At 42.0% G+C, this 27,203-nt stretch overlaps 1 protein-coding gene across 2 annotated transcripts in view; it reads left to right on the top strand.

The window, feature by feature from the left end:
• The window catches only part of LOC109905665 (lissencephaly-1 homolog A), a 62,976-nt gene extending 52,397 nt beyond the window's left edge, over positions 1-10,579 (top strand). For both annotated transcript variants that reach the window (XM_020503181.2, XM_031790781.1), the window contains exons 9-11: positions 3,984-4,085; positions 4,480-4,636; positions 6,423-10,579. In XM_020503181.2, the coding sequence (XP_020358770.1) occupies positions 3,984-4,085; positions 4,480-4,636; positions 6,423-6,496 (333 nt within the window). In that variant the 3' untranslated portion in view covers positions 6,497-10,579. The remainder of the gene's footprint in view (positions 1-3,983; positions 4,086-4,479; positions 4,637-6,422) is intronic.
• Positions 10,580-27,203: the final 16,624 nt, after the last annotated feature.

Raw genomic sequence — 27,203 nt, forward strand, 5'->3', positions numbered from 1 at the left:
CTCAGACTGCTCTATCAAATCATAGACTAAATTATAACATAATAACACACAGAAATGCAAGCCATGGGTCATTAATATGGTCGATCCGGAAGCTATCATCTCGAAAACAAGACGTTTATTCTTTCAGTGAAATACAGAACCGTTCCGTATTTTATCTAACGGGTGGCGTCCATAAGTCTAAATATTCCTGTTACATTGCACAACCTTCAATGTTATGTCATAATTACGTAAAATTCGGACAAATTGGTTCGCAATGAGCCAGGCGGCCCAAACTGTTGCCTCTATACCCTGACTCTGCGTGCAATGAACGCAAGAGAAGTGACACAATTTCACCTGGTTAATATTGCCTGCTAACCTGGATTTATTTTAGCTAAATATGCAGGTTTAAAAATATATACTTCTGGGTATTGATTTTAAGAAAGGCATTGGTGTTTAAGGTTAGGTACACTTTGGAGCAACGACAGTCCTTTTTCGCGAATGCGCACCGCATTGATTATATGCAACGCAGGACACGCTAGATAAACTAGTAATATCATCAACCTTGTGTAGTTATAACTAGTTATTATGATTGATTGATTGTTTTTTTTATAAGATAAGTTTAATGCTAGCTAGCAACTTACCTTGGCTTACTGCATTCGCGTAACAGTCTCCTTGTGGAGTGCAACGAGAGGCAGGTGGTTAGAGCGTTGGACTAGTTAACCGTAAAGGTTGCAAGATTGAATCCCTGAGCTGACAAGGTAAAAATCTGTCGTTCTGCCCCTGAACAAGGCAGTTAACCCACCGTTCCTAGGCCGTCATTGAAAATAAGAATGTGTTCTTAACTGACTTGCCTAGTTAAATAAAGATTGAATAAAGGTGTAAAAAAATATATATTGGCAAAATCGGCGTCCAAAATCACCAGACATGTTTGAATCAGACCATGAAATGAAAAGTACAGGAGGAATCCTGTCATTGCCCAGGGTCAGGCCATCACCCTGAATGGTGCCCCTGTGAATATCCCGCTCTCCCCAGTTTTGTGATCATGCGCGTCCAATTTCAGCTACATCCGATTTAAAACATATACCCCAGCAGGCAGCTAGTGGCCCTGTCAAGAACCTTGCCTTCATTTGAGTCAATTGGAGGTGTACCTGTGGAGGTATTTCAAGGCCTACCTTCAAACTCAGTGCCTCTTTGCTTGACATCATGGGAAAATCAAAAGAAATCAGCCAAGACTGCAGAAAAAATATTGTAGACCTCCACAAGTCTGGTTCATCCTTGGGAGCAATTTCCAAACGCCTGAAGGTACCACATTCATCTGTACAAACAATAGTACGCAAATATAAACACCATGGCACCACGTAGCTGTCATACCACTCAGGAAGGAGACTTGTTTTGTCTTCTAGAGATGAACATACTTTGGTGCGAAAAGTGCAAATCAATCCCAGAACAACATCAATGGACATTGTGAAGATGCTGGAGGAAACGGGTACAAAGTATCTATATCCACAGTAAAACAAGTCGTATATTGACATAACCTGAAAGGCCGCTCAGCAAGGAAGAAGGCACTGCTCCAAAACCGCCATAAAAAAGCCAGACTACGGTTTGCAACTGCACATGGGGACAACGATCGTACTTTTCATACTTTTTTTGACTGGTGCACTTCTCAAAATATATGGCATCATGATGAAGGAAAATTATGTGGATGTATTGAAGCAACATCTCAAGATATCAGTCAGGAAGTTGAAGCTTGGTCGCAAATGGGTCTTCCAAATGGACAAGCATACTTCCAAAGTTGTGGCAAAATGGCTTAAGGACAACAAAGTCAAGGTATTGGAGTGGCCATCACAAAGCCCTGACCTCAATCCTATAGAACATTTGTGGGCAGAACTGAAAAAGCGTGTGCGAGCAAGGAGGCCTACAAACCTGACTTGGTTACATCAGCTCTGTCAGGAGGAATGGGACAATATTCACCCAACTTATTGTGGGAAGCTTGTGGAAGCCTACCATAAACATTTGACCCAAGTTCAACCATTTCAAGGTAAGGCTATCAAATACTAATAGAGTGTATTTAAACTTCTGACCCACTGGGAATGTGATGAAAGAAATAAAAGCTGAAATCATTGTCTCTACTATTTTTCTGACATTTCACATTCTTAAAATCAAGTGGTGATCCTAACTGACCTAAGACAGGGAATTTTTACTAGGATTAAATGTCAGGAATTGTGAAACTGAGTTTAAATGTACTTGGCTAAGGTGTATGACTGCAACCCTATGTCCTCCTCGTGCATGCTTAGCTGCCGAAGATGATATTTGATTTTAAAATAAGAGATGGATGGGAGTTTTGGTGAATATGGAAAAAATATGATTTATACTGCACCACAGAGCTTGTGGAAATGGAACAATTGAATTTGAAGTGTAAATTTAGTCTATCACATATTGCCCTCAGCTGTAAGGTCCCTCCAGTGCAAGTTTGCTCTACTCTGTGTTCAGATACACTCTTACAGTGCCTTTGGAAAGTATTCAGGCCCCTTGACTTTTTCCACATATTGTTAGGTTACAGCCTTATTCCAAAATGAATTAAATTGAAAAAAAAAAAACGATCTACACAATACCCCATAATCACAAAGCAAAAACTGTTTTTTAGAAGTGTACACATTTTTAAAAAAATACAATACAAAACAAATATCACACTTACATCAGTATTCAGACTCTTTACTCAGTACTTTGTTGAAGCACCTTTGGCAGAGATTACAGCCTCGTGTCTTCTTGGGTATGATGCTACAAGCTTGGCACACCTGTATTTGGAGAGTTTCTCCCATTGTTCTCTGCAGATCCTCAAGCTCTGTCAGGTTGGACAGCTATTTTCAGGTCTCTCCAGAGATGTTCGATGGCGTTCCAGTCCGGGCTCTGGCTGGGCCACTCGAACATTCTGAGACTGAAGCCATTCCTGCGTTGTCTTGGCTGTGTGCTTAGTGTCATTGTCCTGTTGGAAAGTGAACCTTTGCTTCATCTTGTCACTCTAGCATAAAGGCCTGATTGGTGGAGTGCTGCGCAGAGATGGGACAACCTTCCAGAAGGACAACCATCTCCACAGGGGGACTCAGGAGCTCTGTCAGTGACCATCTGTTTCTTGGTCACCTCCCTGACCAAGGCCCTTCTGTCCTGATTGCTCAGTTTGGCTGGGCAGCCAGCTCTAGGAAGAGTCTTGGTGGTTCTAAACTAATTCAATTTAAGAATGATTGGGTCCACTGTGTTTTTGGGGACCTTCCAATGCTGCAGAAATGTTTTGGTACCCTTCCTCAGATCTGTGGCTTGATACAATCCTGTTTTGGATCTCTACGGGCATTTCCTTTGACCTCATGGCTTGGTTTTTGCTCTGACAGGCACTTTCAACTGTGGGACTTTGTATATACAGGTGTGTGCCTTCCCAAATCATGTCCAATCAATTGAATTGACCACAGGTGGACTCCCAAGGATGATCAATGAAAACAGGTTGTACTTGAGCTGAATTTCGAGTTGTAGCGAAGGGTCTGAATACTTATGTAGATAAGGTAGTTATGTTTGCAAATGTTAAATAAAAAATCATTTCTAAAAAGCTGTTTTTACTTCATTGTTATGGGGTGTTGTGTGTAGATTGCTGAGGATGTGTATTTATTAATCCATTTTAGAATAAAGCTGTAACAAAATGTGGAATGTCAATGGGTCTGCATACTTTCCCAAAGGCACTTTATCTATGCAGAGTCTGTGTCCTGCTCTTGAGACGCATCCTCGGATAACTATTCCGTTTGTAGTCCATTTCCCCTGATGCTAAGGTGCTATTTATTTATCGAAGGCTGGTACAAAAATGCATTTATTTCAGAGGGCTGCTGGCAGCATATAGCCCTTATAACAAAATAATCATAGGGTTGATATCCACCAAGTGAACACTGCTAAAGGTTCTGTATTGGCAATTTACGGCGGCAATTGGAGCTCATCGTATTCTTTCTCTCCCTGTGTCCTTCCAGTCTAAGAAGAGTGGTAAGCCGGGCCCCTTCCTGCTGTCTGGCTCCAGAGACAAGACCATCAAGATGTGGGACGTCAGCATTGGGATGTGCCTTATGACACTGGTGAGTGGACCATTAATCATAGACATTCGATGATGGTCATTCTGATTCATGCAGTTTTTAATTGAAAAATGTCCCCATTAGTGATGCCGACTCCATTCTTCACATAACATGAATTGAATTGTAATGTGATTGACCTTCTTGAACCCTAGTCTTAACCGAACACACTGTCTCCGGTTGACTGGTTTCCCAAACTAAGCATAGTTTGTTTTAGTCAAGGAGCAGTCTGGGAAACTGGCACTAGATTTTGTATTTGAAAAATAAAGAGAGCCGCACACCCTAGGAGCTCAGATGCAAAAATGTAATTACCAACGTTTCGACAGCCAAGCTGTCTTCATCAGGGTTTATCGGGGTTAGATTTTGTATTAACAATTCTAACCAAACACTATTGTCCCAGGTTGGCCATGATAACTGGGTGCGCGGGATGCTTGTCCACCCCGGAGGCAAGTTCATATTAAGCTGTGCTGACGACAAGACCTTAAGGATCTGGGACTACAAGAACAAGCGCTGCATGAAGACTCTGAGTGCCCATGAACACTTTGTTACCTCTCTGGGTAAGCCGCTCTCAATCTTTTCTTCTCCTACAGTCACAGTCAGCGCCAGTTACTGCTGGGTCTTTTTGAGTAGGCACACAGTAGCAAAATGTTTGCGCTGAGCTATGAACTGAAATTTCTGTTCTTTAAAAAAAAATGTTTTAACAACTATTTGATCAGAGTTCTGTTCAATTATTTGAATTCAATTTAGTTATTTTTTTTCTGTGAGCTTAATGCGCACATTGCACAGCTTCTAGAGATAAATCAGATCCAGCCTGAACTGTGTGACATAGTAGAGTTGCAGTTTCCAACAGGCCAATATTCTACATAGTTTAACGCATAAAGCAGTGTAATAAACTACAATGACCATAATCCATTGCACATCTACTTGTCCAGTCTTTCTTTTATGCCTGCTAGGGAAGAGGGAAGAATTCACAATCGTGAGATGCTATAGAGAGCAAGTGTTGCTTCGCGAGGTATCTCTAACTGAAAATACTTTAAATAAGTGATTGATAGTTGGTATTCAGTAGTCATAAAAATATGCCTTATTTACTTTGAAGAACTACAAAATAGGGATTTTGTCAGACACCATATGCAGCAGCTCTGTAAAGATGAGATGATTACTAGTCATCAAATAAAACAAATGTAATATACACAACTGAAATATTTAAATTATGGTTAATAAGTGATGAGCAGTAATAGGCAGTCACTATCATCATGTTACTTTTATTTAATGTTTTATTCTGTTACAGCATTCAATCCACACAGTGCATTTCATGCTTAAAAATATTATTGAAACTGAAATCATTTTTATTTTATTTTTTATAATCAAACCGAACTAACCTCAAAAAGCACTAATCACTCAGTACTACAATACATTTTGCAACGTGAAACAAACATTTGATTTCATCTCAGTGGCTAAGTTCAGGGAGTACCTGCCTGTATCTCTGTGTCCTTTGTGAACTCAACCCTGGTGTTTCCTGAGTTGTTAGTTCTTTGTTTGGTGGTTTATTGAGGTGTGGGCTAGGAGGCTCTGCATTAACCCCCTCGGGTGCATCATGCTATTGGCCCCAGAGTGAGAGGATCAGGCAGGGGTTAGACAAAGCTGTTTTGGATGTTTGTTGAATGGGGTTAGGGATAGATGGATAGGAGAGGGGTAAGGTGGGGGTTGTAGAGTTATGATAAACTGGTCTTGCCTGGCTCAATATCCTGGGGGCTGCTAGCTGGCAGCTGGGGTCTAAGAGGTAGACAAATACTCCAGGATTTCCCCAATTTTCCTCAAATCTGATTCTTCTAAGCTGATCAAGGCTAGGGAACTCTCCGGAGAAGGAGACTCCAGCTATCCAGCCAGCTTTCCTGTCAGGCTAGTGCTGTTTGAAGCCTCAGCCTCCAAAATCTAGCCACACACACACACAGCACTGCTATAAGCTATTGTTTGGATATTTTGGGGGGAGAAGACAAAAACACCTTTAGTTGAGGTTGATGTGCTGTGCTTTTCTGTGTGATGCATGTACCAAGAGGTAAAGAGCTTTGTCTAGTCAATTCAACTATTGATAATAAAATAATGATATATTCAGGTCATACTGCTAAATGGAATATGCTTGATAAATGGCCTTTAATGTGGAAGTTAACTAATTATTCTGCCATCTCCTCTGGATAGAACCCGATTCTCTCTCTCAATTAATTGCAATTAAATTCAAAGGGCTTTGTGGGCATGGGAAACATGTTCACATGGCCAAAGCAAGTGAAATAGACAAATGATCTACTCTTCCTTTGTACTGATGCCCTTTCTCCTCCTCCTCCTCAGATTTCCACAAGAATGCGCCGTATGTTGTCACCGGGAGCGTAGATCAAACAGTAAAAGTGTGGGAGTGTCGCTGATCCGATCAGGCCTAAGAAGATCGGACCACCACCATCCCAATTACCACCCCACCTCCTCTCACCCCACCTCCTATAGGCCTCATTCCACCCCCCGCCCCCCCTACATCCCACCTAACACTATCTCTTTCATCACCTCTGGTTACACTCACACACCATGGTTAATACCTTATCCTGTCATCACGCTCTCTGGTCCAATAACTATGGTCCTTTTATGTACATTATTCTGGATGTAGATTGAGCTATTAAATGTTACACAGCAAAAAAAGTGTTCTTGCATGGTGATGATGAATCCAAAATTGTATACTGTAAATTTACATAAGGTTGTCTAGAAGTACCATAGGTTTAACATGGGTGGGGCTGGCTAAGTCTGTTGTCACATGCAGCCTTACCTACCTACTTATTGAAGGCAGATGTTTCTTTGTGTGCGTCACAAATGCCACCCTATTCCCTATATGTTGCAATACCTATGAACAGGGCCTATGTGCTCTGATCCAAGGTAGTACACTACAGGGAATAGGGTGCCTTTTGGGACACATTCTTTGACTGGGTGTAAAACGTAGGGCGCTAACACTGATAATTTAAAAAAACGACTGTCGTTTCTTTTCGTGTCAGATTTATTATTTTTGTCACTTTTTTTTCCCAGTTTATTTTTGTTATTTTCTCTCCTTTTCACTGTTGTAGTCTGTCAGTGACCTTTTTGAGGGGGAAAAGGAAAAGTATAATCCCTTGATGTCGGAGGAAATGAGATTGTCTGTCTGTGGGGGGTTTTGTTATTGGAATAATCTGTAGCTTTGTAACATCACTTCTGAAGTGTGCATACCATTTCTCTTCATGTGGAACTAGATAATATATTAATGGCTGCATATACGATTGTTTCAAACTGCTGTCTATCTTCGGTCATCTGGGGGTTGAGAAAACAAAACAGCTTTGTACTCTTGTCATGACGACGCGTCCTAAACTGAGTAGCAAAACCACACCTGATAGGCTTAGAATTATCCTATCCAATGACTGAATTATGTTTATTGAATCGGAACCTTTCTATATTGGCATCTGAATGAATTAACCTGGCTAGGCTGCGCAGCTGGTGATCTTATGTCAGTGGGTTAGCATTTTGGCTGAAAACTCAGTGGACTGATGACTTTCAGGTTAGCATTTAGGCAATGTGAGCCGATAGCGTGAGGTTACTCCTCCCTGAAACGCTGCCCCCTGTCTGTTCGGACTGGTACTGGACCTTATGGTTGGCCGCAACTGATCAGGCGACCGACCGCCTCAGCCTTTCTTTAGCACTTGGCCCTTTAGCAACTGACTTCAGGGATATCACCTCTTTTTAATCTCAAGCACTTGAAAAGAAAGACCTTTAGGTGTCTCCCTCCCTCTGTAAGATGTCTCACTGTTGTCTCAAGTCTAACCTGAGTGATTTCCATTGGACTCAACTGAACCTTCTCCCTTTTTCTAACCATATGACGAATCAGGTGTCAGCTGGGTTTTATTATCCCTTATACTACAGGAATCATGTAAGAGATTTGATGCTCAGTTGGCCATTGTCTTGTGCTGCTTGCTTCTATGGGCTGTGTAAATTAGGGAGGGTAAGCTTAAGCCTTAGCTCTGGATGAAATATGCAAGTTTCAAATGAGTCGGACACAGTCAGAGAGACGTCGTCATAGCATGACAAGGAGTCAAAGTTGCCCCTCTGGTTTTGATGTGCAAAATATCCGCCTGGAAAAATACAACGAATTGAGAGGTAATAAAGCTGTTTCTGTTGGGGAGAAAGACATGTAAACTAAAGCTTTTTACTGAGCTGTAGGTAAGTGTCCAAATCTGTGTTTCCACTGAACTGACTGGGTAACTTTCGGGGGGATTCATTCATTCAGTTGGTGATGAAATAAAATGCTAGCAGTAGACATGCTAATGAATGATTGTGTTCTCTGTACAGTAGAGGTCTGATGGTTGTAGTTCTTGTATAGGGATCTTCACCCCTAAGACTACATACAGCAGCTCCCTTGCCACAGACCGACGTTGGTCTTGGGCTAGACCTACTAGGATCTGTTTGTGCACAGGAGAGTGCTTAGACACCATTCCTAGGGAAGAGCTCTTGGGTTAAAACTCTTCAGGACTGACTCTAACACATTGCAGTAGTCTCCGGGGTGGCAAGCACATCTGTATCCTATTCTGTTCATCTTAATGAGCTAGAAGGCTGAAGAAATAATGAAAAATGACAATTGGAACTAATTCTAATCTAACCAAATTTATCTATGACAATGGAGACCAACCACTCCCCTCAACAACAAAAAATAACATCTTGCTTCTTACTCTGCAGAAGGCGAGGAAGAATCCTATTATCTTGCACATCCCTGCTTTTCGTTAGCTCTTTGGTCCTTTGTCCGACTGGCGATCGAAGAGAAATTAAGACTCAATAAAATGCATTAACAAAATATCATTTTTTTAATCAGCCTTTTTGCATTATGGTGCAATTCTGTAATAATAAAATACTCCACTTGCTTAACTGATTTTATTATTTTAAGCTTCTTTGATGAATAACTTCCTGTTCCTCTTCCTGTGTGTATTTGATTGGATGTAGCTAGCTGCTGCTGTTGACCTCTGAACCCTCATAGTGGCTAGTGTGATGAACCCTTTGACCTGTCGACAATACCACTGCTGCATGTACCCCTGTTGTACCAGAGGCTGAGCCATCTGGTCTTGTGAGCCTTTCTGGTTCAAGTGCTATGATGTAAGCCACTGAACACTCAGGCCGAGTCTGAAATGGCACCCTATTCACTAAAATTAGTGCACTTAAGATGCAGACTCAATCAGCCACAGGCCACTCCGCTAAGCTGTCAAAGGCTAGTCTGTCCACTTGACACATTTATATACTGTAAAAAGAGCGAGAAGTAGGATAAGAGAACTCCATCTCTTATGAGAAGGGGTGGTACCCCTACTGTTGCTTGCCAGTAAGCAGGTGTATTGTCCCTGTGTATCTATGTATGTATACTGTGTATTTTGCATATTGACTTTTCAAAGACACCAGACAGGTTGGCTCAGGCTGGCTTGATGGCTGCAGACAGACCTCGCTGTACTTAATGTGGTTGGTTGTTGCTGCTGAAAGGAGGACAGATCTGTAAATGTATGAACTGGCTCCTTCATTCCTCTATATGCGATGGGATTGTGGCAGACTAAAGATGTTCTGAGAGAAAAGAAGCCTCCTTGAGAGAATACCACTTATGCCTCCTCTAGACTAGAGACCCCCATGTATTTAATCAGATTAGACAGGTCTTTCTCCAAGCTCCTTTCTCTGTCAGAGGGAGGGAGAGACTTTGATTGAAGAGTCGGCGTGAGTTCATTCCGTTACACCAACCATCGACAGGACAATTGGACATGGTGGTGCTGATGCACCATAAAACGTGTTTTAGCTGAAACCCCAAAAAATTAACTACAGTAAGACGACATGGTTTAGCTTCAGCATTCAGATGTCTTGATCTGTTCTGTTCTCAATCCTAGGCTAAATTAGCTTCCTGATTTAAGCCGATTCTCTCTTTAGATTGGCTTAATTCAGGATTACCATATCAGGTTCCTTGTGTGTAAATTCTAAACCAGGCCTGAAGTGAGCCTAAATGGATATTTGACTTGACTCTTATTGTTATTAAAAAACTCAGCTTTCCTTTTCTTGGGTTAGACAAGAAAGGTCTATAAACAAATTGTCCAGAGGGAGAATGTGTGTCTCCCCTTGTAATATAGTTGTCATTGAATGAATGCTTTCCATAACTGCTATTGTACCTTCCCTGTGAAAAGAAATCACTTTTTGCCATTTGCAGCTCCCAAGCAATCCCTATGCTGCACTGGCTAGGTGGATCAGAGGGACTGGCAGACAAGCTTGCACTGTCTGTTGGTCCTTCCCCCCAGTCTCAAGTCCATCTGTCTGCTATAATCTGCCTTGTGAATAGATTGAGGGCTTCAGACTTCTCACAGCTTGAACAGGATTTATAGTTTTGCTTTCAACGTCTTTCTCACTCTTCACACAGAAAAATTGCTAACAAAATATCTGGATGTCATTATTGTTTGCAACATAATTAAAGAAAAATATGTAAACGTTGTCCTTTTATTTGGTTGGAAGGGGGGTTCTCAACAAAGAACATGCACTGCTTGATATATTACATGTCTACCACAGATTAGTTCATTTAGGGATTTTCTGATTTTGAGCTAAAGGTTTCGGGGGAAAGCGAGTCTTTAACATTTCATGATTTTCTTCAGCGAATGGCATGTATTTTTTCTTGGGTAGAAAATTATAGATCATTAAATGATCATAATTACATATTGCCAGTATACTGTGTGTGTGAAGTATTAATATAATGGTAGGGATCAATTTTTAATGTTCACAGCTGTTATGTATGCCAAGAGATGATGGAAACCATACTTGGAACAGAATGTGATTGACAATTTACATTAACAGACCCAAAAATCTAAATCTTACGTTTCTAAGACCATGTTGGTGTCTTTATTTATTTTGCAATCTTCCAGATAAGTGCATGGTTCCACCTGGCTGGCACCTTCCTGCTATGTCTAATTGTCTGACTACACTAAAAAATGTCTCATGATCATGAAAAATATCGATGAAGTGTAAAATGCAGCTCTGGGAACAGATTAATCATGCTGAGCAGTTTAGGTTATGACTCAAATATACTTGCTCAAGCAATATTTAAATTCATTTGGATACATTTGTGCAAGTGTCAATCTGTTTTACTGTTGCCCCTTTGCAAATGTTTGACTGGGTGGGTAGGGTGTACAATTGCCATCATTTTGCCGTCTGCTTCTGAATGAAGGATCATTTGTATGTGGAGAATAGATCAATCAACCACACACACTCAACATCAACTATAAATTGTTGTCGGGATACTACTGATGATATGTAGCCTCAACCTATCATGTTTCAAAATATCCATGCTGGCGGGATCCATACCTCAATTGAAGTAGGAATGTGAAATAGTTAGGTAAGAAATGATGGTTAAGGTTTAGAGTAGGGACTAACCAAAGATCCCGGATAGCCCTGACCCTTCAAAATGTTGACTGTTTTGAATGCGCTGAATATCGACGTCAACCAATGTCTCGTCGCAGAATTGTGACTTCGTCCACCATGAAAGAAGAAACGCTATATCGTTTATGCAAAAAAAGTCCAACGTGAGTTCTCAGATCGTGTGTACAAGACAACTCTACATACGAATATATTCCCGAGCGAATATTTCAGGTATTCAAGTTACTACCATTATAACAAGAGGCTAGCTAACGCCAGGCATCTCATTTAGAGAGGTCTTATATAGCCATCTTGTTGGCATGGAGTTGAAATGTGCTTTAGCTAGGTGGCTAACTTGCAGTTTACTGATTTAATGCGTTTAGTTAGCTAACAAGCTAGATACTATCCCCATAGTTTTAGCTTTTGTATGTAGTATTTTACACGCATTTATGTCAGTTAGCTAACTTGTTAGCGTTCCAACCCTTTGAGTTAAAAATGTACTATTGTGTGTCATGTGTTCTTCCTCCACAGTGAAGTGAAAATGTCACTAAACAGGTCAATGGAACCGCTACAAAGACAAGCCCCCGGAATTGGCCTACTCGGCCTCCAAGTATCCAGACATCAAATCAAATCAAATCAAATGTATTTATATAGCCCTTCGTACATCAGCTGATATCTCAAAGTACTGTACAGAAACCCAGCCTAAAACCCCAAACAGCAAGCAATGCAGGTGTAGAAGCACGGTGGCTAGGAAAAACTCCCTAGAAAGGCCAAAACCTAGGAAGAAACATAGAGAGGAACCAGTCTATGTGGGGTGGCCAGTCCTCTTCTGGCTGTGCCGGGTGGAGATTATAACAGAACATGGCCAAGATGTTCAAATGTTCATAAATGACCAGCATGGTTGTATAATAATAAGGCAGAACAGTTGAAACTGGAGCAGCAGCACGGTCAGATGGACTGGGGACAGCAAGGAGTCATCATGTCAGGTAGTCCTGGGGCATGGTCCTAGGGCTCAGGTCCTCCGAGAGAGAGAAAGAAAGAGAATTAGAGAGAGCATATGTGGGGTGGCCAGTCCTCTTCTGGCTGTGCCGGGTGGAGATTATAACAGAACATGGCCAAGATGTTCAAATGTTCATAAATGACCAGCATGGTCGTACAATAATAAGGCAGAACAGTTGAAACTGGAGCAGCAGCACGGCCAGGTGGACTGGGGAGAGCAAGGAGTCATCATGTCAGGTAGTCCTGGGGCATGGTCCTAGGCCTCAGGTCCTCCGAGAGAGAGAGGAGAGAATTAGAGAATGCACACTTAGATTCACACAGGACACCGAATAGGACAGGAGAAGTACTCCAGATATAACAAACTGACCCTAGCCCCCCGACACATAAACTACTGCAGCATAAATACTGGAGGCTGAGACAGGAGGGGTCAGGAGACACTGTGGCCCCATCCGAGGACACCCCCGGACAGGGCCAAAACAGGAAGGATATAACTTCGAACAGCATGTCCACACCAACTTGGGTGGCAGAGCTATGTGAGTACAGGGCGTATTCATTAGCTACGGAAATCGGTTTAAGAACCAAACGTGAGCAAAACTACAAGTTGTATTGGACAAATTCTGGTAGTTAGGACCCTCCCCGTTTCGTTCCGGTTGCTTCCACTGAGCTAAAGGGTTGCTTCCATCTAAGAAACGTTTTGCAACAGAATCGGCGCAATGAATACGCCCCAGTACATATGCTGTAGCCCAGTTGTTCCTAACTCAGGTCCTCGAATATCCCCAACAGTTCACATTTTTATTGTAGCCCCGGATAATCACGGCGTATTCAACTTGTCAACTAATCATCAGGCACTCAATGAGTTGAATCTCAGGTATGTTTGTCCCGGGCTACAACAAAAATGTGCCGTTGGGGGTATTTAAGGACCGGAGTTGGGAGCCACTGCTGTTGACTATGAGTTAGTGTCAATTTGTGCCGCTATTTTTTCGGTGTCACACCAGTAAAACCCATGTGTGTGGCAGAATTTGTTTTCCTTTTATTGAGTGTTGCCAGCTCCCCAGCATGTTCTCTCATTACTGTAGTTTTCTCACCTGTGTGTGTGCAGCTAGCAGGTGACAGGGAGAACTCACAGTAGGAGGGGCAGAGAGTTGGAAGGAGAGAGGCATCAAAGACCGTTTGATTTTCCTCTTATCACACCATAAAAAATTAAAACAATTCTCCCTTCCTCTTTCGGAGGAAATGGGGGTTCCAGATTTTTTGTATTTAGACAGGATGACGTTTAAATTTTTAAAATGTATTTCATTGAACCTTTATTTAACTACATTAACGGACATCATTGCAAACAACCATGATGATTAGTGACCTGGGGCCTGTTGCACAAAAGTAGAATTAAGACATCCGGGATAAATGACTCAGCTGAGCTCAATGAAGCCAAAACATGTGCGTCCAGGCTTAATTGGTTGCACAAAGACCAAGCCAGGATGAGCAGACACGGATTCATTAAGCCAGGTGAAACCAATCCTGGATAGGTGCGCGCTCACGGCTCACTCAAATAGACCCCGCCACAGATCACAGATGAACTGATTTACCATGGCAACTAGAGCCGCGTACTTTTCCCCGTCGGAAGCACAAATCCTCATGGAGGCATACGAGGAGGTAAAATATATAATTAAGAAGAAAGGCAACACCGCCACAGTGATAAAGCAAAGAGAAAAAGCGTGGCAAAGTATTGCAGACCGCCTGAATGCGTAAGTAGTGCACAATTACACACTCACCGCTCCGCTGAAACATCACAATTACAATTCAAATATTTAATTCACATCTCCAAAAATGCAGTTGTACTGTAATTATGAAACGGTAATTTTTTTTATTGAAATGCACTGCAGATATGAGTGAAATTGTGTAAAGTAACTCCATCACACTGTATAAAGCTATGATACATTTTTTGATATTTTTACTGAAAACAAGACAAAAATACCAAGTAATTTTTTGCAGTGTGACTCCATTAAGTGTGTGTGTGTGTGTGTAGATTAAACATGAACGGGCCAAAACGGACATGGCAGCAGGTCAAAATCAAATACAAGAACATTCTGCAGAATGGTATGGTTCCTGACTAATATTTAACAAAGCACAAGCATATATTGTACCCAGAAGGTGCCTGCTCACACATTGTCTGTACTGTTTTAGCAGTGAAAAAGAATACCCACAGACAAGGCACGGGTGGTGGGTCACCAAAGGCTGACCTTACCCCAGCAGAGGACATGGCCTTGGAGCTAAATAAAGGCAGGCCCGTCTTAGAGGGGATCCCTGGGGGGAAAGAGACGAGCATAGGTTCCTCCCAAGATGCCACCCGCTTCATTCAAGGTATGTCCTTCCATCTCTACATGGGATACAACCACATTCATATTGAATCAATTTGGACTGTCTGACTTTGGTTTACCTATTGCCTTGCAGTGTCTGGCAGCACTGTGTTCCTGTTAGAGCCACCAGCACAAGCACCAGACGATGCTGATCCAGTGAGTACTCCATCAAAGGCATACTGTAGGCCTGGCATGTCTTGTCTACTAGCTTCAATATGAATCCGATTAAATGTGATAGGGTGAAGGCCCCAGTGCAGCAGCAACAGCACATGGAGACGATGATGAGGAGGAGACCATCTCTCTGGATTCCAGAAGGCATGAGGTATCATGTTAAGACTGTGAAAGTACTATTTACTCTACAATGGTGAGGAGTCCTCATCAAAATCAAAAAATCTAATTTCTTTTACAGGACCCAGATGCTATACAGTGGGAAAACCAGCCTGGCAACATAGTGCGTATTAATAAAAGGACACCACATCCTGCCAAATTCCAGCTGCGCTAATTGTATTGTGTTCACAGAGCTCACAAGCTATCAGAAAGTTGTATGGCAACCACCTCCGGCGCCAAATAGAACTGGCAGACATAGACATTCAGTACAAGAAGAAAAAGATGGAAAATCTTGCACTGGAGTTCGAAATAAAAAAGAGGACAATTAGGAAACTGGACCTTGAAATAAAAAAACTTGAGAGGGAGGTGAGATATGCCTTCAATGTACACTGTATGCTAACTGCAACACAAATGTATTAATCATTATTTTTCTTTCCTCCCCCAGCTCCAAGAAGATGACACAGCTCAAAATAAAAATTAGGTATATTCTCGTAAAGTCAAGTGAGCCATGACATATGAGCTCTTATTGTGAGCACACAGGACGGTGGCATCTTTCTAAGTTTTTTTTTATTTTCCCAGCAATCAGTACAACCAAGTCATCGTTATAAGGCATCGCCCTCTTTTGCCCACCCCCCCAGCACCAGGTGTGGCCACTAGCCTATATGAAGGCCCAAAATTGTGTGTTCCTTTCTGCTCTGACAATGGCATGCCCAGTCGTGCGAGATGTGGTGGATGAAGAAGCACTTGTGCTGAGGAGAGCCTTCAGGCGAGAAAGGGTCTTCAGGGACCGGTTGGACCCACTGGCCTTCCCTGATGACCATCTATATGAAAGAGGTTTTCTGCAGATGGCATCAGGTATCTATGCAGACTACTGGGTCCCAGGATTAAGCACCGCACTGCACGGAGCCATGCACTGAGTGTGGAGCAAATGGTTTCTGTGGCCTTGCGCTTTTTTGCTAGTGGAGCCTTCCTGTACTCAGTGGGGGATGCAGAACAGCTGAACAAGGCCACAATTTGCCGCACAATAAGGAGTGTGTGTCTGGCTATCAAAGCATTAGCAGATGTCTTCATCTCCTTCCCTGGCCACAGAAGACTCTGTGACATCAAAGAGGAGTTCTATAGGATTGCAGGTAAGAGGATCTACAAATTACAGGACAACTGTTAACACATAGTAGGATACTCATTACTTTGTGTGACAGGTTTCCCCAATGTCATTGGTGCAGTGGACTGCACACACATAAGGATAAAAGCCCCCTCAGGTGCCCATGAGGCCGATTTTGTGAATAGGAAATCCTTTCACAGCATTAATGTTCAGGTGAACATAACTTTTTGATATTGTCCATTGACGAACACTCTGCATTGCCAGTGATGTGCATTGATTGGTGTAATATTCCTCATCTTATGATTTCAGATGGTCTGCAATGCTGACTGTGTGATCAGCAATGTTGTGGCAAAAGGGCCTGGCTCAGTCCATGACTCCAGAATCTTTCGGGCCTCTGAAATCTATCAGTGCCTATCACAAGGTAAGCCACACAACCCCTATTTATAACCATCATGGCTGTGTCAAGAATATCACTGTGTTTATGAGGTAGTAATGATGAGATTTTGTGTTGACAGGTGAATTCTCTGGTGTTGCTGGGAGACAGGGGGTATGGCTGCCAGCCTTTTCTCCTGACACCTTTCACAGACCCCCAGGAAGCACAGCAGGCCTACAACCATGCCCATGCCAGGACCAGGGCCAGAGTTGAAATGACCTTTGGCCTCCTGAAGGCACGCTTTCACTGCCTTCACAAATTAAGGGTCAGCCCTGTTAGGGCATGTGATATTACTGTGGCTTGTGCTGTCCTCCACAATGTGGCCTGCCTGAGGAAGGAGAGGGCCCCCAGAGTGCCACCAGCCATGGACTGGGACAATCCGGCAATCTTCCCTGATGACGACAGTGGTCGGCTGCTGAGGGACCAATATGTTTTGAATTATTTTAGTTAGTATGTGTGCTTTCAATTTTGGTTAAATATGTCCTGCGGTGGCAGAGGAATTTGGGTTTTTTTGGGTTCGTTTTTTGACGAATTTGGCCTCTTATGATGTTTGTGCGGTATACTGTGTGTAATACAAGGCTGCAGGGAGGCTACTGCATCCATTCATTTGTCTGTTCAGTTGATGTGTATGGATTTGTCCTGCATTTATTTTAGTGTACAGACATGCAGGGTGTGTTATATACAGACCTTTGAATGTGTATGTATCATTTTGTATAATATGCTTGGATTCTGTGCTTTCCATCTTGTAGAGTCACTGTGACTTCAGTTTCGAAAGGAGCTGATGGTTTACCTGCTTTGTTTTGTCCTTATTCAATAAAGGAACATAATGTTACACATTGTGTTTTTATATTCATATGGAATGTGTATTTGTTTATATGACAGAGTACTAGGGCCACACTGAAGAAAAAGGATAAAGTCATAAATTTATGAGGCTGGTTCTTTCTGCAGAAAAGCTACATATTGTTTTTACAGTTTTGATACTTATGACAATGTGATACTTAATATTCTGGCACATCAGCATGTCTTTGTTTATGAAACCATACTGAAGTACAATTTCACGAAATGCCCCACATCTGTCATTTTAACAACTGTCCTCCTTTAAAACAACTGGTTACAATATTATGACTTGTGTTTTTTTTCCCCTCTGGCCCTAATATTCTATCATTTTATATATAGCCTTATAGTCTATGGGAAACTGTAAATTATCTAATGATAGCAACATCTAAAAATCATTTTTTATCCAAAATCATTGAAATTAATGATCACAAACGTTTAAATAATAACAGTGGGTCTAGTTATGTGATAACAATGTATAGTGAGCAGTGAAATAACTATTGGTTTCCATTTGTGGTGACTGCTGACTGACATTAGGGATGAGATTAAATAGATCCTGGAATTTAGCCTGGTCTGGAGCAGGCTAGCTCCACAGAATAAATCTCCATGGTAATTTATACCATAACATATCCTCCTGCCCCCTATCCATCTTTAGTGCAACCGGATTACGGATCAATTGAGCCAGGATCACCAAGATATCCTGGCTTAATCCCTTATCCTAGTTTTGTGCAACAGGCTCCTGGTCATGGTGCTATAGTTTGTTACAGACGTTACCCATAGACACTAGCTTCCCATATAACTATTGGAGCAGGGTTTAGACAAATGCCTGTGGTTGCTTGTGATGTTCATCGGCTACAGAGGAAGAAAAAGTGATCACTGAAATTATTAATGCATGCGCTACAGACAGAATCTCAGCTCTGATGGGGAGGAGTGGAAAGTTGGAAACCAGGAGGAACCAGGGCTGGAGAGGGAATGGGAGGTGCAGAGTGGGGGGTTACGGGGTCACACAGTCTGATGAGGGAGGGAGACCGTCTCAATTCTCCCTGACTGGAGGGCAGGGTCTGCCAGCCAGTAATTGGGACACACACACAGGGATGTGAAATATGCAGAGAGAGAAGAGGGGGCGATGGAGGGAGAGGGACAGAGCGTGAAGGATGGATAGAGGGAGACGGAGGGACTGAGAGGTAGAGAGTTTTGGGGCTGCTTTCTATCTCCGAGTGGCTTTTCAGATCACATCTCTACTGTCAAGATTGTCTTCACTTTTCCTCACAGAACAAAGGCTTGAGAGAGGTTTTTCTCACAGAACTGACAAGGGGAAAGATTGTGTGATTGTGACTGCTGAGTCCTGTCACATCACATCATGGTGTGCTTTTGTGTAATTTACTCCCCTTCTGGTTGTGGGAAAAACAAACACGATGGCTGCTTAAGTCAGAGACAGTCAGTTCGTCAAATGTCTGCCCTGCTAGAGCTGCACCTGTCAAATGTAAGTGCTGTTATTGGGAAGTGGGAACGTCTAGGAGAAACAACGGCTCAGCCGCGAAGTGGTAGGCCACACAAGCACACAATGGAACCGATGAAGCGCGTAGCTTGTAAAAAATAGTCTGTCTTTGGTTGCAACACTCAGTACTGAGTATCTAAATCGGCCGATTAATCGGTATTGGCTTTTTTTGGTCCTCCAATATATTTGCAATAATGACAATTACAACAATACTCAATGAACACTTATTTTAACTTAATATCATACTTAAATAAAATCTATTTAGTCTCGAATAATAATGAAACATCTTTGGTTAAAGTAATGCAAAAACAAAGTGTTGGAGAAGAAAGTAAATATGTGCCATGTAAAAAAGCTAACGTTTAAGTTCCTTGCTCAGAACATAATACCATATGAAAGCTGGAACCATCCTTTTAACATTCCCAGTTAAGAAGTTTTAGGTTGTAGTTATTATAGGACTATTTCTCTTTATACCATTTGTATTTTATATACATTTGACTATTGGATGTTCTTATAGACACTGTAGTATTGCCAGCCTTATCTCAGGAGTTGATAGTCTTGAAGTCATTAACAGCGCCGTGCTTCAAGAATTGCAAAAAGCTGCTGGCAAACGCAGGAAAGTGCGGTTTGAATGAATGCTTACGAGCTTGCTGCTGCCTACCACCACTCAGTCAGACTGCTATATCAAATCATAGACTTAATTATAACACAATAAACGCACAGAAATACGAGCCTTGGGTCATTAATATGGTCAAATCCGGGAAACTATCATTTTGGAAACAAAACGTTTATTCTTTCAGTAAAATACGGAACCGTTCCGTATTTTATCGAACGGGTGGCAACCCTAAGTCTAAATATTGCTGTTACATTGCACAGCCTTCAATGTTATGTCATAATTATGTAAAAATCGGGCAAATTAATTACGGTCTTTCTCAGGAAGAAATGGTCTTCACACAGTTCGCAACGAGCCAGGTGACCCAAACTGCTGCATATACCCTGACTCTGCTGGCACTTAACACAAGAAAACTGACACAATTTCAGGCACCGCATTGATCATGTGCAATGCAGGACAAGCTAGTTAAACTAGTAATATCATCAACCATGTGTAGTTAACTAGTGATTATGTTAACATTGATTGATTGTTTATTATAAGGTAAGTTTAATGCTAGCTAGCAACTTACCATGGCTGCTTGCTGCATGCACTCGCGTAACAGGTGGTCAGCCTGCCTCGCAGTCTCCTCGTGGATTGCAATATAATCCGTGTCCAAAAATGCCGATTACCGATTGTTATGAAACCTTGAAATCGGCCCTAATTAATCGGCCATTCCGACTAATCAGTCGACTGGTACATACTGCTGTAATTCTATGAGGTTCGTAAGGATAGTGTAGCTAACTTACCGGTCCATACTGCTGTAATGCCATGAGGTTCGTAAGGATAGTGTAGCTAACATACCGGTCCATACTGCTGTAATGCCATGAGGTTCGTAAGGATAGTGTAGCTAACATACCGGTACATACTGCTGTAATGCTATGAGGTTCGTAAGGATAGTGTAGCTAACAAATTGTCAGCCAACATAAGGTGTAATGTAACTTATTTAAAAAGTCATTACTTTATTACATTGCTCAACATTTTCATAATAAAAATAAAAATTAGTTAAAGCAATGAATTTGTATCCTCTCGTTGTACTTCGGCTGAATATTTTATGCCATTCTCTTCAAATCTGAAAACGTTGTGGAATTTTCTGAACAGCATGTACCTAGTGTCCTCTGCTGTATTCTTCACATTTTGGTGAATTTAGTATGACATCCGGGAACAGCATACTAACTACATACTCAATTTATATCACAAATAGTAGGGTTAGGTTAGTATGAATATTCGAACACAGCTTATGCTTCAGCTGGTGAGGGGCAGGTTGTCTAAGCGCGCACACACACACTGGCAAAAGATTTTCAGCTGGCAGGCAGACACTCAAATAGGTTTCTGAGTGACAGAATAATGGCTTTGCATAGACACTTTGTTGGACTGGAGAAAAACACCTTTAAAGGAACGTTTAACCGGATCCCATGCTTTTAAAAGTTCTGGGACAGTATAGATCACCTTCGTTCCCGGTTCGGATTCTGTTCCTCAAAAAAACAGAACATGGTGACTAATTTTCATTTGGAATAGAGATGTGGGGGTCTATGAGAAATACATTTCAAACATTTAATTTACAAGGCGAAATAAAGTCTTGCATTAAGAAGCTTAGAGTCTAGATTGAAAGACCTCAGCAGTCCTGGTTGACCAGTATTGCCTCCGCCTGTGGCTGCAGGAGAGGTTATTATGGCTGGGTAGGCAGCCAGGTGCAATAGAGAGAAAGACCAGACATACAGACAGGCAGGAGAAGAAAGGGAGGCTATTGGGTTAATGTTGTTTTTGATGTCAACTCAACTGCGCAGTCATCACTGCACCTGGTGCTGGGCTGGAGCTGACGGCGCGTAAAAGAGCACATCTCTCTTGCTCTTATTCTCTGCCTTGTGTACTTTCTATACCTCCATCTTGTCTTTGTCCTTTCCTTCTTCTCTGCATCCTCTTTCTGTCTTGCTCACTCTCTTCCTCTTCCCTCATTCCCCCTCTCCCTCTTCCCGCGGTCTCTGTTTGATGATAGAGGATGAAGAGTGTCCTGAGTTTCTAGCGTTTCTTTGATTCCTGCTAATGACGGACTGAAGTCCCAAACCTCCCCAGCCGTGGTCTAGCCTGTCCAGCACTACTCCAATTACTAGAGGATACCCCCCCCCCCACCCCCTATATATATATATATATATATATATATACACACACAGTGGGGCAAAAAAGTATTTAGTCAGCCACCAATTGTGCAAGTTCTCCTACTTAAAAAGTATTGAGAAACTTTTGTTATTGACCAAATACTTATTTTCCACCATAATTTGCAAATAAATTAATAAAAATCCTACAATGTGATTTTCAGGATTTTTTTCTCTCATTTTGTCTGTCTTAGTTGAAGTGTACCTATGGGGAAAATTACAGGCCTCTCTCATCTTTTTAAGTGGGAGAACTTCCGCAATTGGTGGCTGACTAAATACTTTTTTGCCCCACTGTATGTGCCATGTAAGAAAGCTAACGTTTCAGTTCCTTGCTCAGAACATGAGAACATATGAAAGCTGGTGGTTCCTTTTAACATGAGTCTTCAATATTCCCAGGTAAGAGGTTTTAGGTTGTTGTTATTTTAGGAATTATAGGACTATTTCTCTCTACCATTTGTATTTCATATACCTTTGACTATTGGATGTTCTTATAGGCACTTTAGTATTGCCAGTGTAACAGTATAGCTTCCGTCCCTCTCCTCGTTCCTACCTGGGCTCGAACCAGGAACACAATGACAATAGCCACCTTCGAAGCAGCGTTACCCATGCAGAGCAAGGGGAACAACTACTCCAAGTCTCAGAGCGAGTGATGTTTGAAACGCTATTAGCGCGCACCCTGCTAACTAGCTAGCCATTTCACATCACATCGTTACACCAGCCTAATCTTGGGAGTTGATAGGCTTGAAGTCATAAACAGCAGAGCTGCTGGCAAAACACACGAAAGTGAATGCTTATGAGCCTGCTGGTGCCTACCATCGCTCAGACTGCTCTATCAAATCATAGACTAAATTATAACATAATAACACACAGAAATGCGAGCCTTAGGTCATTAATATGGTTGAATCCGGAAACTATCATCTCGAAAACAAGACGTTTATTCTTTCAGTAAAATACAGAACCGTTCCGTATTTTATCTAACGGGTGGCATCCATCAGTCTAAATATTCCTGTTACATTGCACAACCTTCAATGTTATGTCATAATTACGTAAAATTGGACAAATTGGTTCGCAATGAGCCAAACTGTTGCATATACCCTGACTCTGCGTGCAATGAACGCAAGAGAAGTGACACAATTTCACCTGGTTAATATTGCCTGCTAACATGGATTTCTTTTAGCTAAATATGCAGGTTTAAAAATATATACTTCTGTGTATTGATTTTAAGAAAGGCATTGGTATTTATGGTTAGATACACGTTGGAGCAACGACAGTCCTTTTTCGCGAATGCGCACTGCATCGATTATATGCAACGCAGGACACGCTAGATATACTAGTAATATCATCAACTATGTGTAGTTACAACTAGTGATTATGATTAATTAAGTTTAATGCTAGCTAGCAACTTACCTTGGCTTCTTACTGCATTCGCGTAACAGGCAGGCTCCTCGTGAGGCAGGTGGTTAGAGCGTTGGACTAGTTAACCGTAAGGTTGCAAGATTGAATCCCTGAGCTGACAAGGTAACAATCTGTCGTTCTGCCCCTGAACAAGGCAGTTAACCCACCATTCCTAGGCTGTCATTGAAAATAAGAATGTGTTCTTAACTGACTTGCCTAGTTAAATAAAGATTAAAACCTCTTAGAGCTACCCCCCCCCCTACTTTTTTCAATTTCCACCTGAAGACATACCCAAATTTAACTGCCTGTAGCTCAGGCACAGAAGCAAGGATATGCATATGCTTGGTACCATTTGATGTAGGAGAATATAACACTATAGATCTGGTTTAGATAATACAATGAAAAAAAATATATGTTTTTTTTTCTTGTATCATCTTTAAAATGAACAAGATAAAACAAACATTCAGATAGGATGGTGGGGACATTTTCAGTGAAAAATATAAGAGGGCAACAGTACTTGTGCAAAGTTTCAGAATGATAACTTCCAAAATGAGTGTGCTACATGACATTTATCATGAAGTCACCCAGGTGTCCCACACAAGTAGCCCAAATGTGGCCAAATTGGTGAAGTTATACATTTTGAATGGATTAACTATATACAAAATATATAGTCCTCTACACAATATTATGCTGCTGATGCCAGGTGCCATAGCACATCCATGCCTGCAGAAATACATTTGGGCAGATGAACACCACTTGTGGCAGGAGCTGGATGAACCAGCTTCAGTGGGGGATGGACACCTTGGCACTGGGGGCTCCCATTCGGAGTCGGTGTCACTGTGAAAGAAAATGTTCCGTTAGAATAGTTTCACATATGAGCCCTGTATCAACAGGTATAATAAACAGATATATATAGAGTACAGGGAACGTAAGGTTGAATATATTATTATAGACCTGCTAGATCTACTGTCTCATTTATATTATGACATTTCATCTAGATCTACTGTCTCTATTATATTACAACAGACCAGCTGTATCTACTGTCTCCATTTCACTTTGGCCATTGTTGTGGGCCTGCCCTCCCCTCAACAGCCTCAAATAGGCTATTTCATTTCACAAATAATATTTTATATTATTAATTTCAAACAACGGCATTAGCATGAGAAGAACTTACCAGTCCAAAACGATGTCCTCTCCGTTCCAAAAATATTCCTCCATTTGGGAATCGCTAAATTAATCGTCCTCGATCAATTTCTTCTAAAATTGTGTGTACATCTGTATATCTAGACTTAGATTTAGCTTTCCCTGACTTAGTCTCCATGCTGATTGATATATAAACAGCTGAATATACGCTTTACCAAAGCAATGCTGTGCGCAACATGCGTTGCTCCTTCCAGTATGAAACTTCAATGGCGAATGACCCTCTTTACGCCAGAGTTTACTACATGGGTTGGTCTTCCAACACATAAACATTACATATTGCCGTTTACCTCAGCTCATTGGCTATCTACCCAACTAGATTTCAAGACGATCAGTGGTCATTGGGTTAAAATACAGTCAATCAACGAAACAGCAGGCAAATCATTAGTGCACAATGATGTCATTACTTGTTGTCTTCTAATCGGTTTCTTTCAGTCAATACATCCCGCGAAATGACCCATCAGGTTTGGTTGTGTTACAACCTTGTGTTACAACCAAACCAGTTGATTGCAATGAAACCAAACATGACTGGAAAAGTCACGTTTTGCGTGTGTATTTACCTCGAGTGTGTCGTCGAATTTGTGTGTGTCGTCGAAAATGGAATGAGACGGTATTCACGACACAAGCTGTTCACAAAATGTTTCGTGTTAGGCTCTAAAAATTGATTTTTATCAAACAATAGACCATTCATTGTGTAACAATGAGCATTGGGATTGCAAACAGAGGAAGATCGTCAAAGGTAAACAATGTATTTTATTGCAGTTTGGGATTTTGTTGCGCTTGTGCTGGTTGAAATAGTTGTTTTTTATGGGGCTCTATCCTCAGATAATCGCATCGTATTCTTTCCCAGTAAATCCTTTTTTAAATCTGACAACGCAGTTGGATTAGCAAGATTCTAGGCTTTCGAAACATGTGAGACACTGGTATTTTCATCCATGTTTAATATTACTATTTATGTAGCGATCACCGTATGTTGTCGAATTTCATCCCGCTACCGGGTTCCGTGCACAGAGAGGTTAAATAAAGGTGTTAAAAAAATTAAAAAAATTGGCGTCCAAAATTACCGATTGTTATGAAAACTTGAAATCGGCCCTAATTAATCGGCCATTCCGATTAATCGGTCGACCTCTAGTGTGTACACCCCTCTCATTCGTACTCCAGGAAATTATCGCAACCCCTATTACCAGCCTGTTCAACCTCTCTTTCATATCGTCTGAGATCCCCAAGGATTGGAAAGCTGCCGCAGTCATCCCCCTCTTCAAAGGTGGAGACACACGGGACCCAAACTGTTACAGACCTATATCCATCCTGCCCTGCCTATCTAAGGTCTTCGAAAGCTAAGTCAACAAACAGGTCACTGACCATCTCGAATACCACCGTACCTTCTCCGCTGTGCAATCTGGTTTCCGAGCCGGTCACGAGTGAACCTCAGCCACGCTCAAGATGCTAAACGATATCATAATCGCCATCGATAAAAGACAGTACTGTGCAGCCGTCTTCATCGACCTTGCCAGGGCTTTCGACTCTGTCAATCACCATATTCTTATCGGCAGACTCAATAGCCTCGGTTTTTCTAATGACTGCCTTGCCTGGTTCACCAACTACTTTGCAGACAGAGTTCAGTGTGTCAAATCGGAGGGCATGCTGTCCGGTCCTCTGGCAGTCTCTATGGGGGTGCCGCAGGGTTCAATCCTCAGGCCGACTCTTTTCTCTGTATATATCAATGATGTTGCTCTTGCTGCGGGCGATTCCCTGATCCACCTCTACGCAGACGACACCATTCTGTATACTTCCGGCCCATCCTTGGACACTGTGCTATCTAACCTCCAAATGAGCTTCAATGCCATACAACACTCCTTCTGTGGCCTCCAACTGCTCTTAAACGCTAGTAAAAACCAAATGCATGCTTTTCAACCGTTCGCTGCCTGCACCCGCACGCCCGACTAGCATCACCACCCTGGATGGTTCCGACCTAGAATATGTAGACATCTATAAGTACCTAGGTGTCTGGCTAGACTGTAAACTCTACTTCCAGACTCGTATCAAACATATCCAATCTAAAATCAAATCTAGAGTCGGCTTTCTATTCCGCAACAACGCCTCCTTCACTCACGCCGCCAAACTTACCCTAGTAAAACTGACTATCATACCAATCCTCGACTTTGGCAATGTCATCTACAAAATAGCTTCCAATACTCTACTCAGCAAACTGGATACAGTTTATCACAGTGCCATCCGTTTTGTTACTAAAGCACCTTATACCACCCACCACTGCGACCTGTATGTTCTAGTCGACTGGCCCTCGCTACATATTCGTCGCCAGACCCACTGGCTCCAGGTCATCTACAAGTCCATGCTAGGTAAAGACCCACTGGCTCTCAATTCACTGGTCACGATGGCAACACCCACCCGTAGCACGCGCTCCAGCAGGTGTATCTCACTGATCATCCCTAAAGCCAACATCTCATTTGGCCGCCTTTCGTTCCAGTTCTCTGCTGCCTGTGACTGGAACGAATTGCAAAAATCGCTGAAGTTGGAGACTTTTATCTCCCTCACCAACTTCAAACATCTGCTATCTGAGCAGCTAACCAATCGCTGCAGCTGTACATAGTCTATCGGTAAATAGCCCACCCAATTCTATATTTATTTACCTTTCTGCTCTTTTGCACACCAATATCTCTACCTGTACATGACCATCTGATCATTTATCACTCCAGTGTTAATCTGCAAAATTGTAATTATTCGACCTACCACCTCATGCCTT

The sequence above is a fragment of the Oncorhynchus kisutch genome, linkage group LG15 (assembly GCF_002021735.2).
Source record: "Oncorhynchus kisutch isolate 150728-3 linkage group LG15, Okis_V2, whole genome shotgun sequence".
NCBI lineage: Eukaryota > Metazoa > Chordata > Actinopteri > Salmoniformes > Salmonidae > Oncorhynchus > Oncorhynchus kisutch.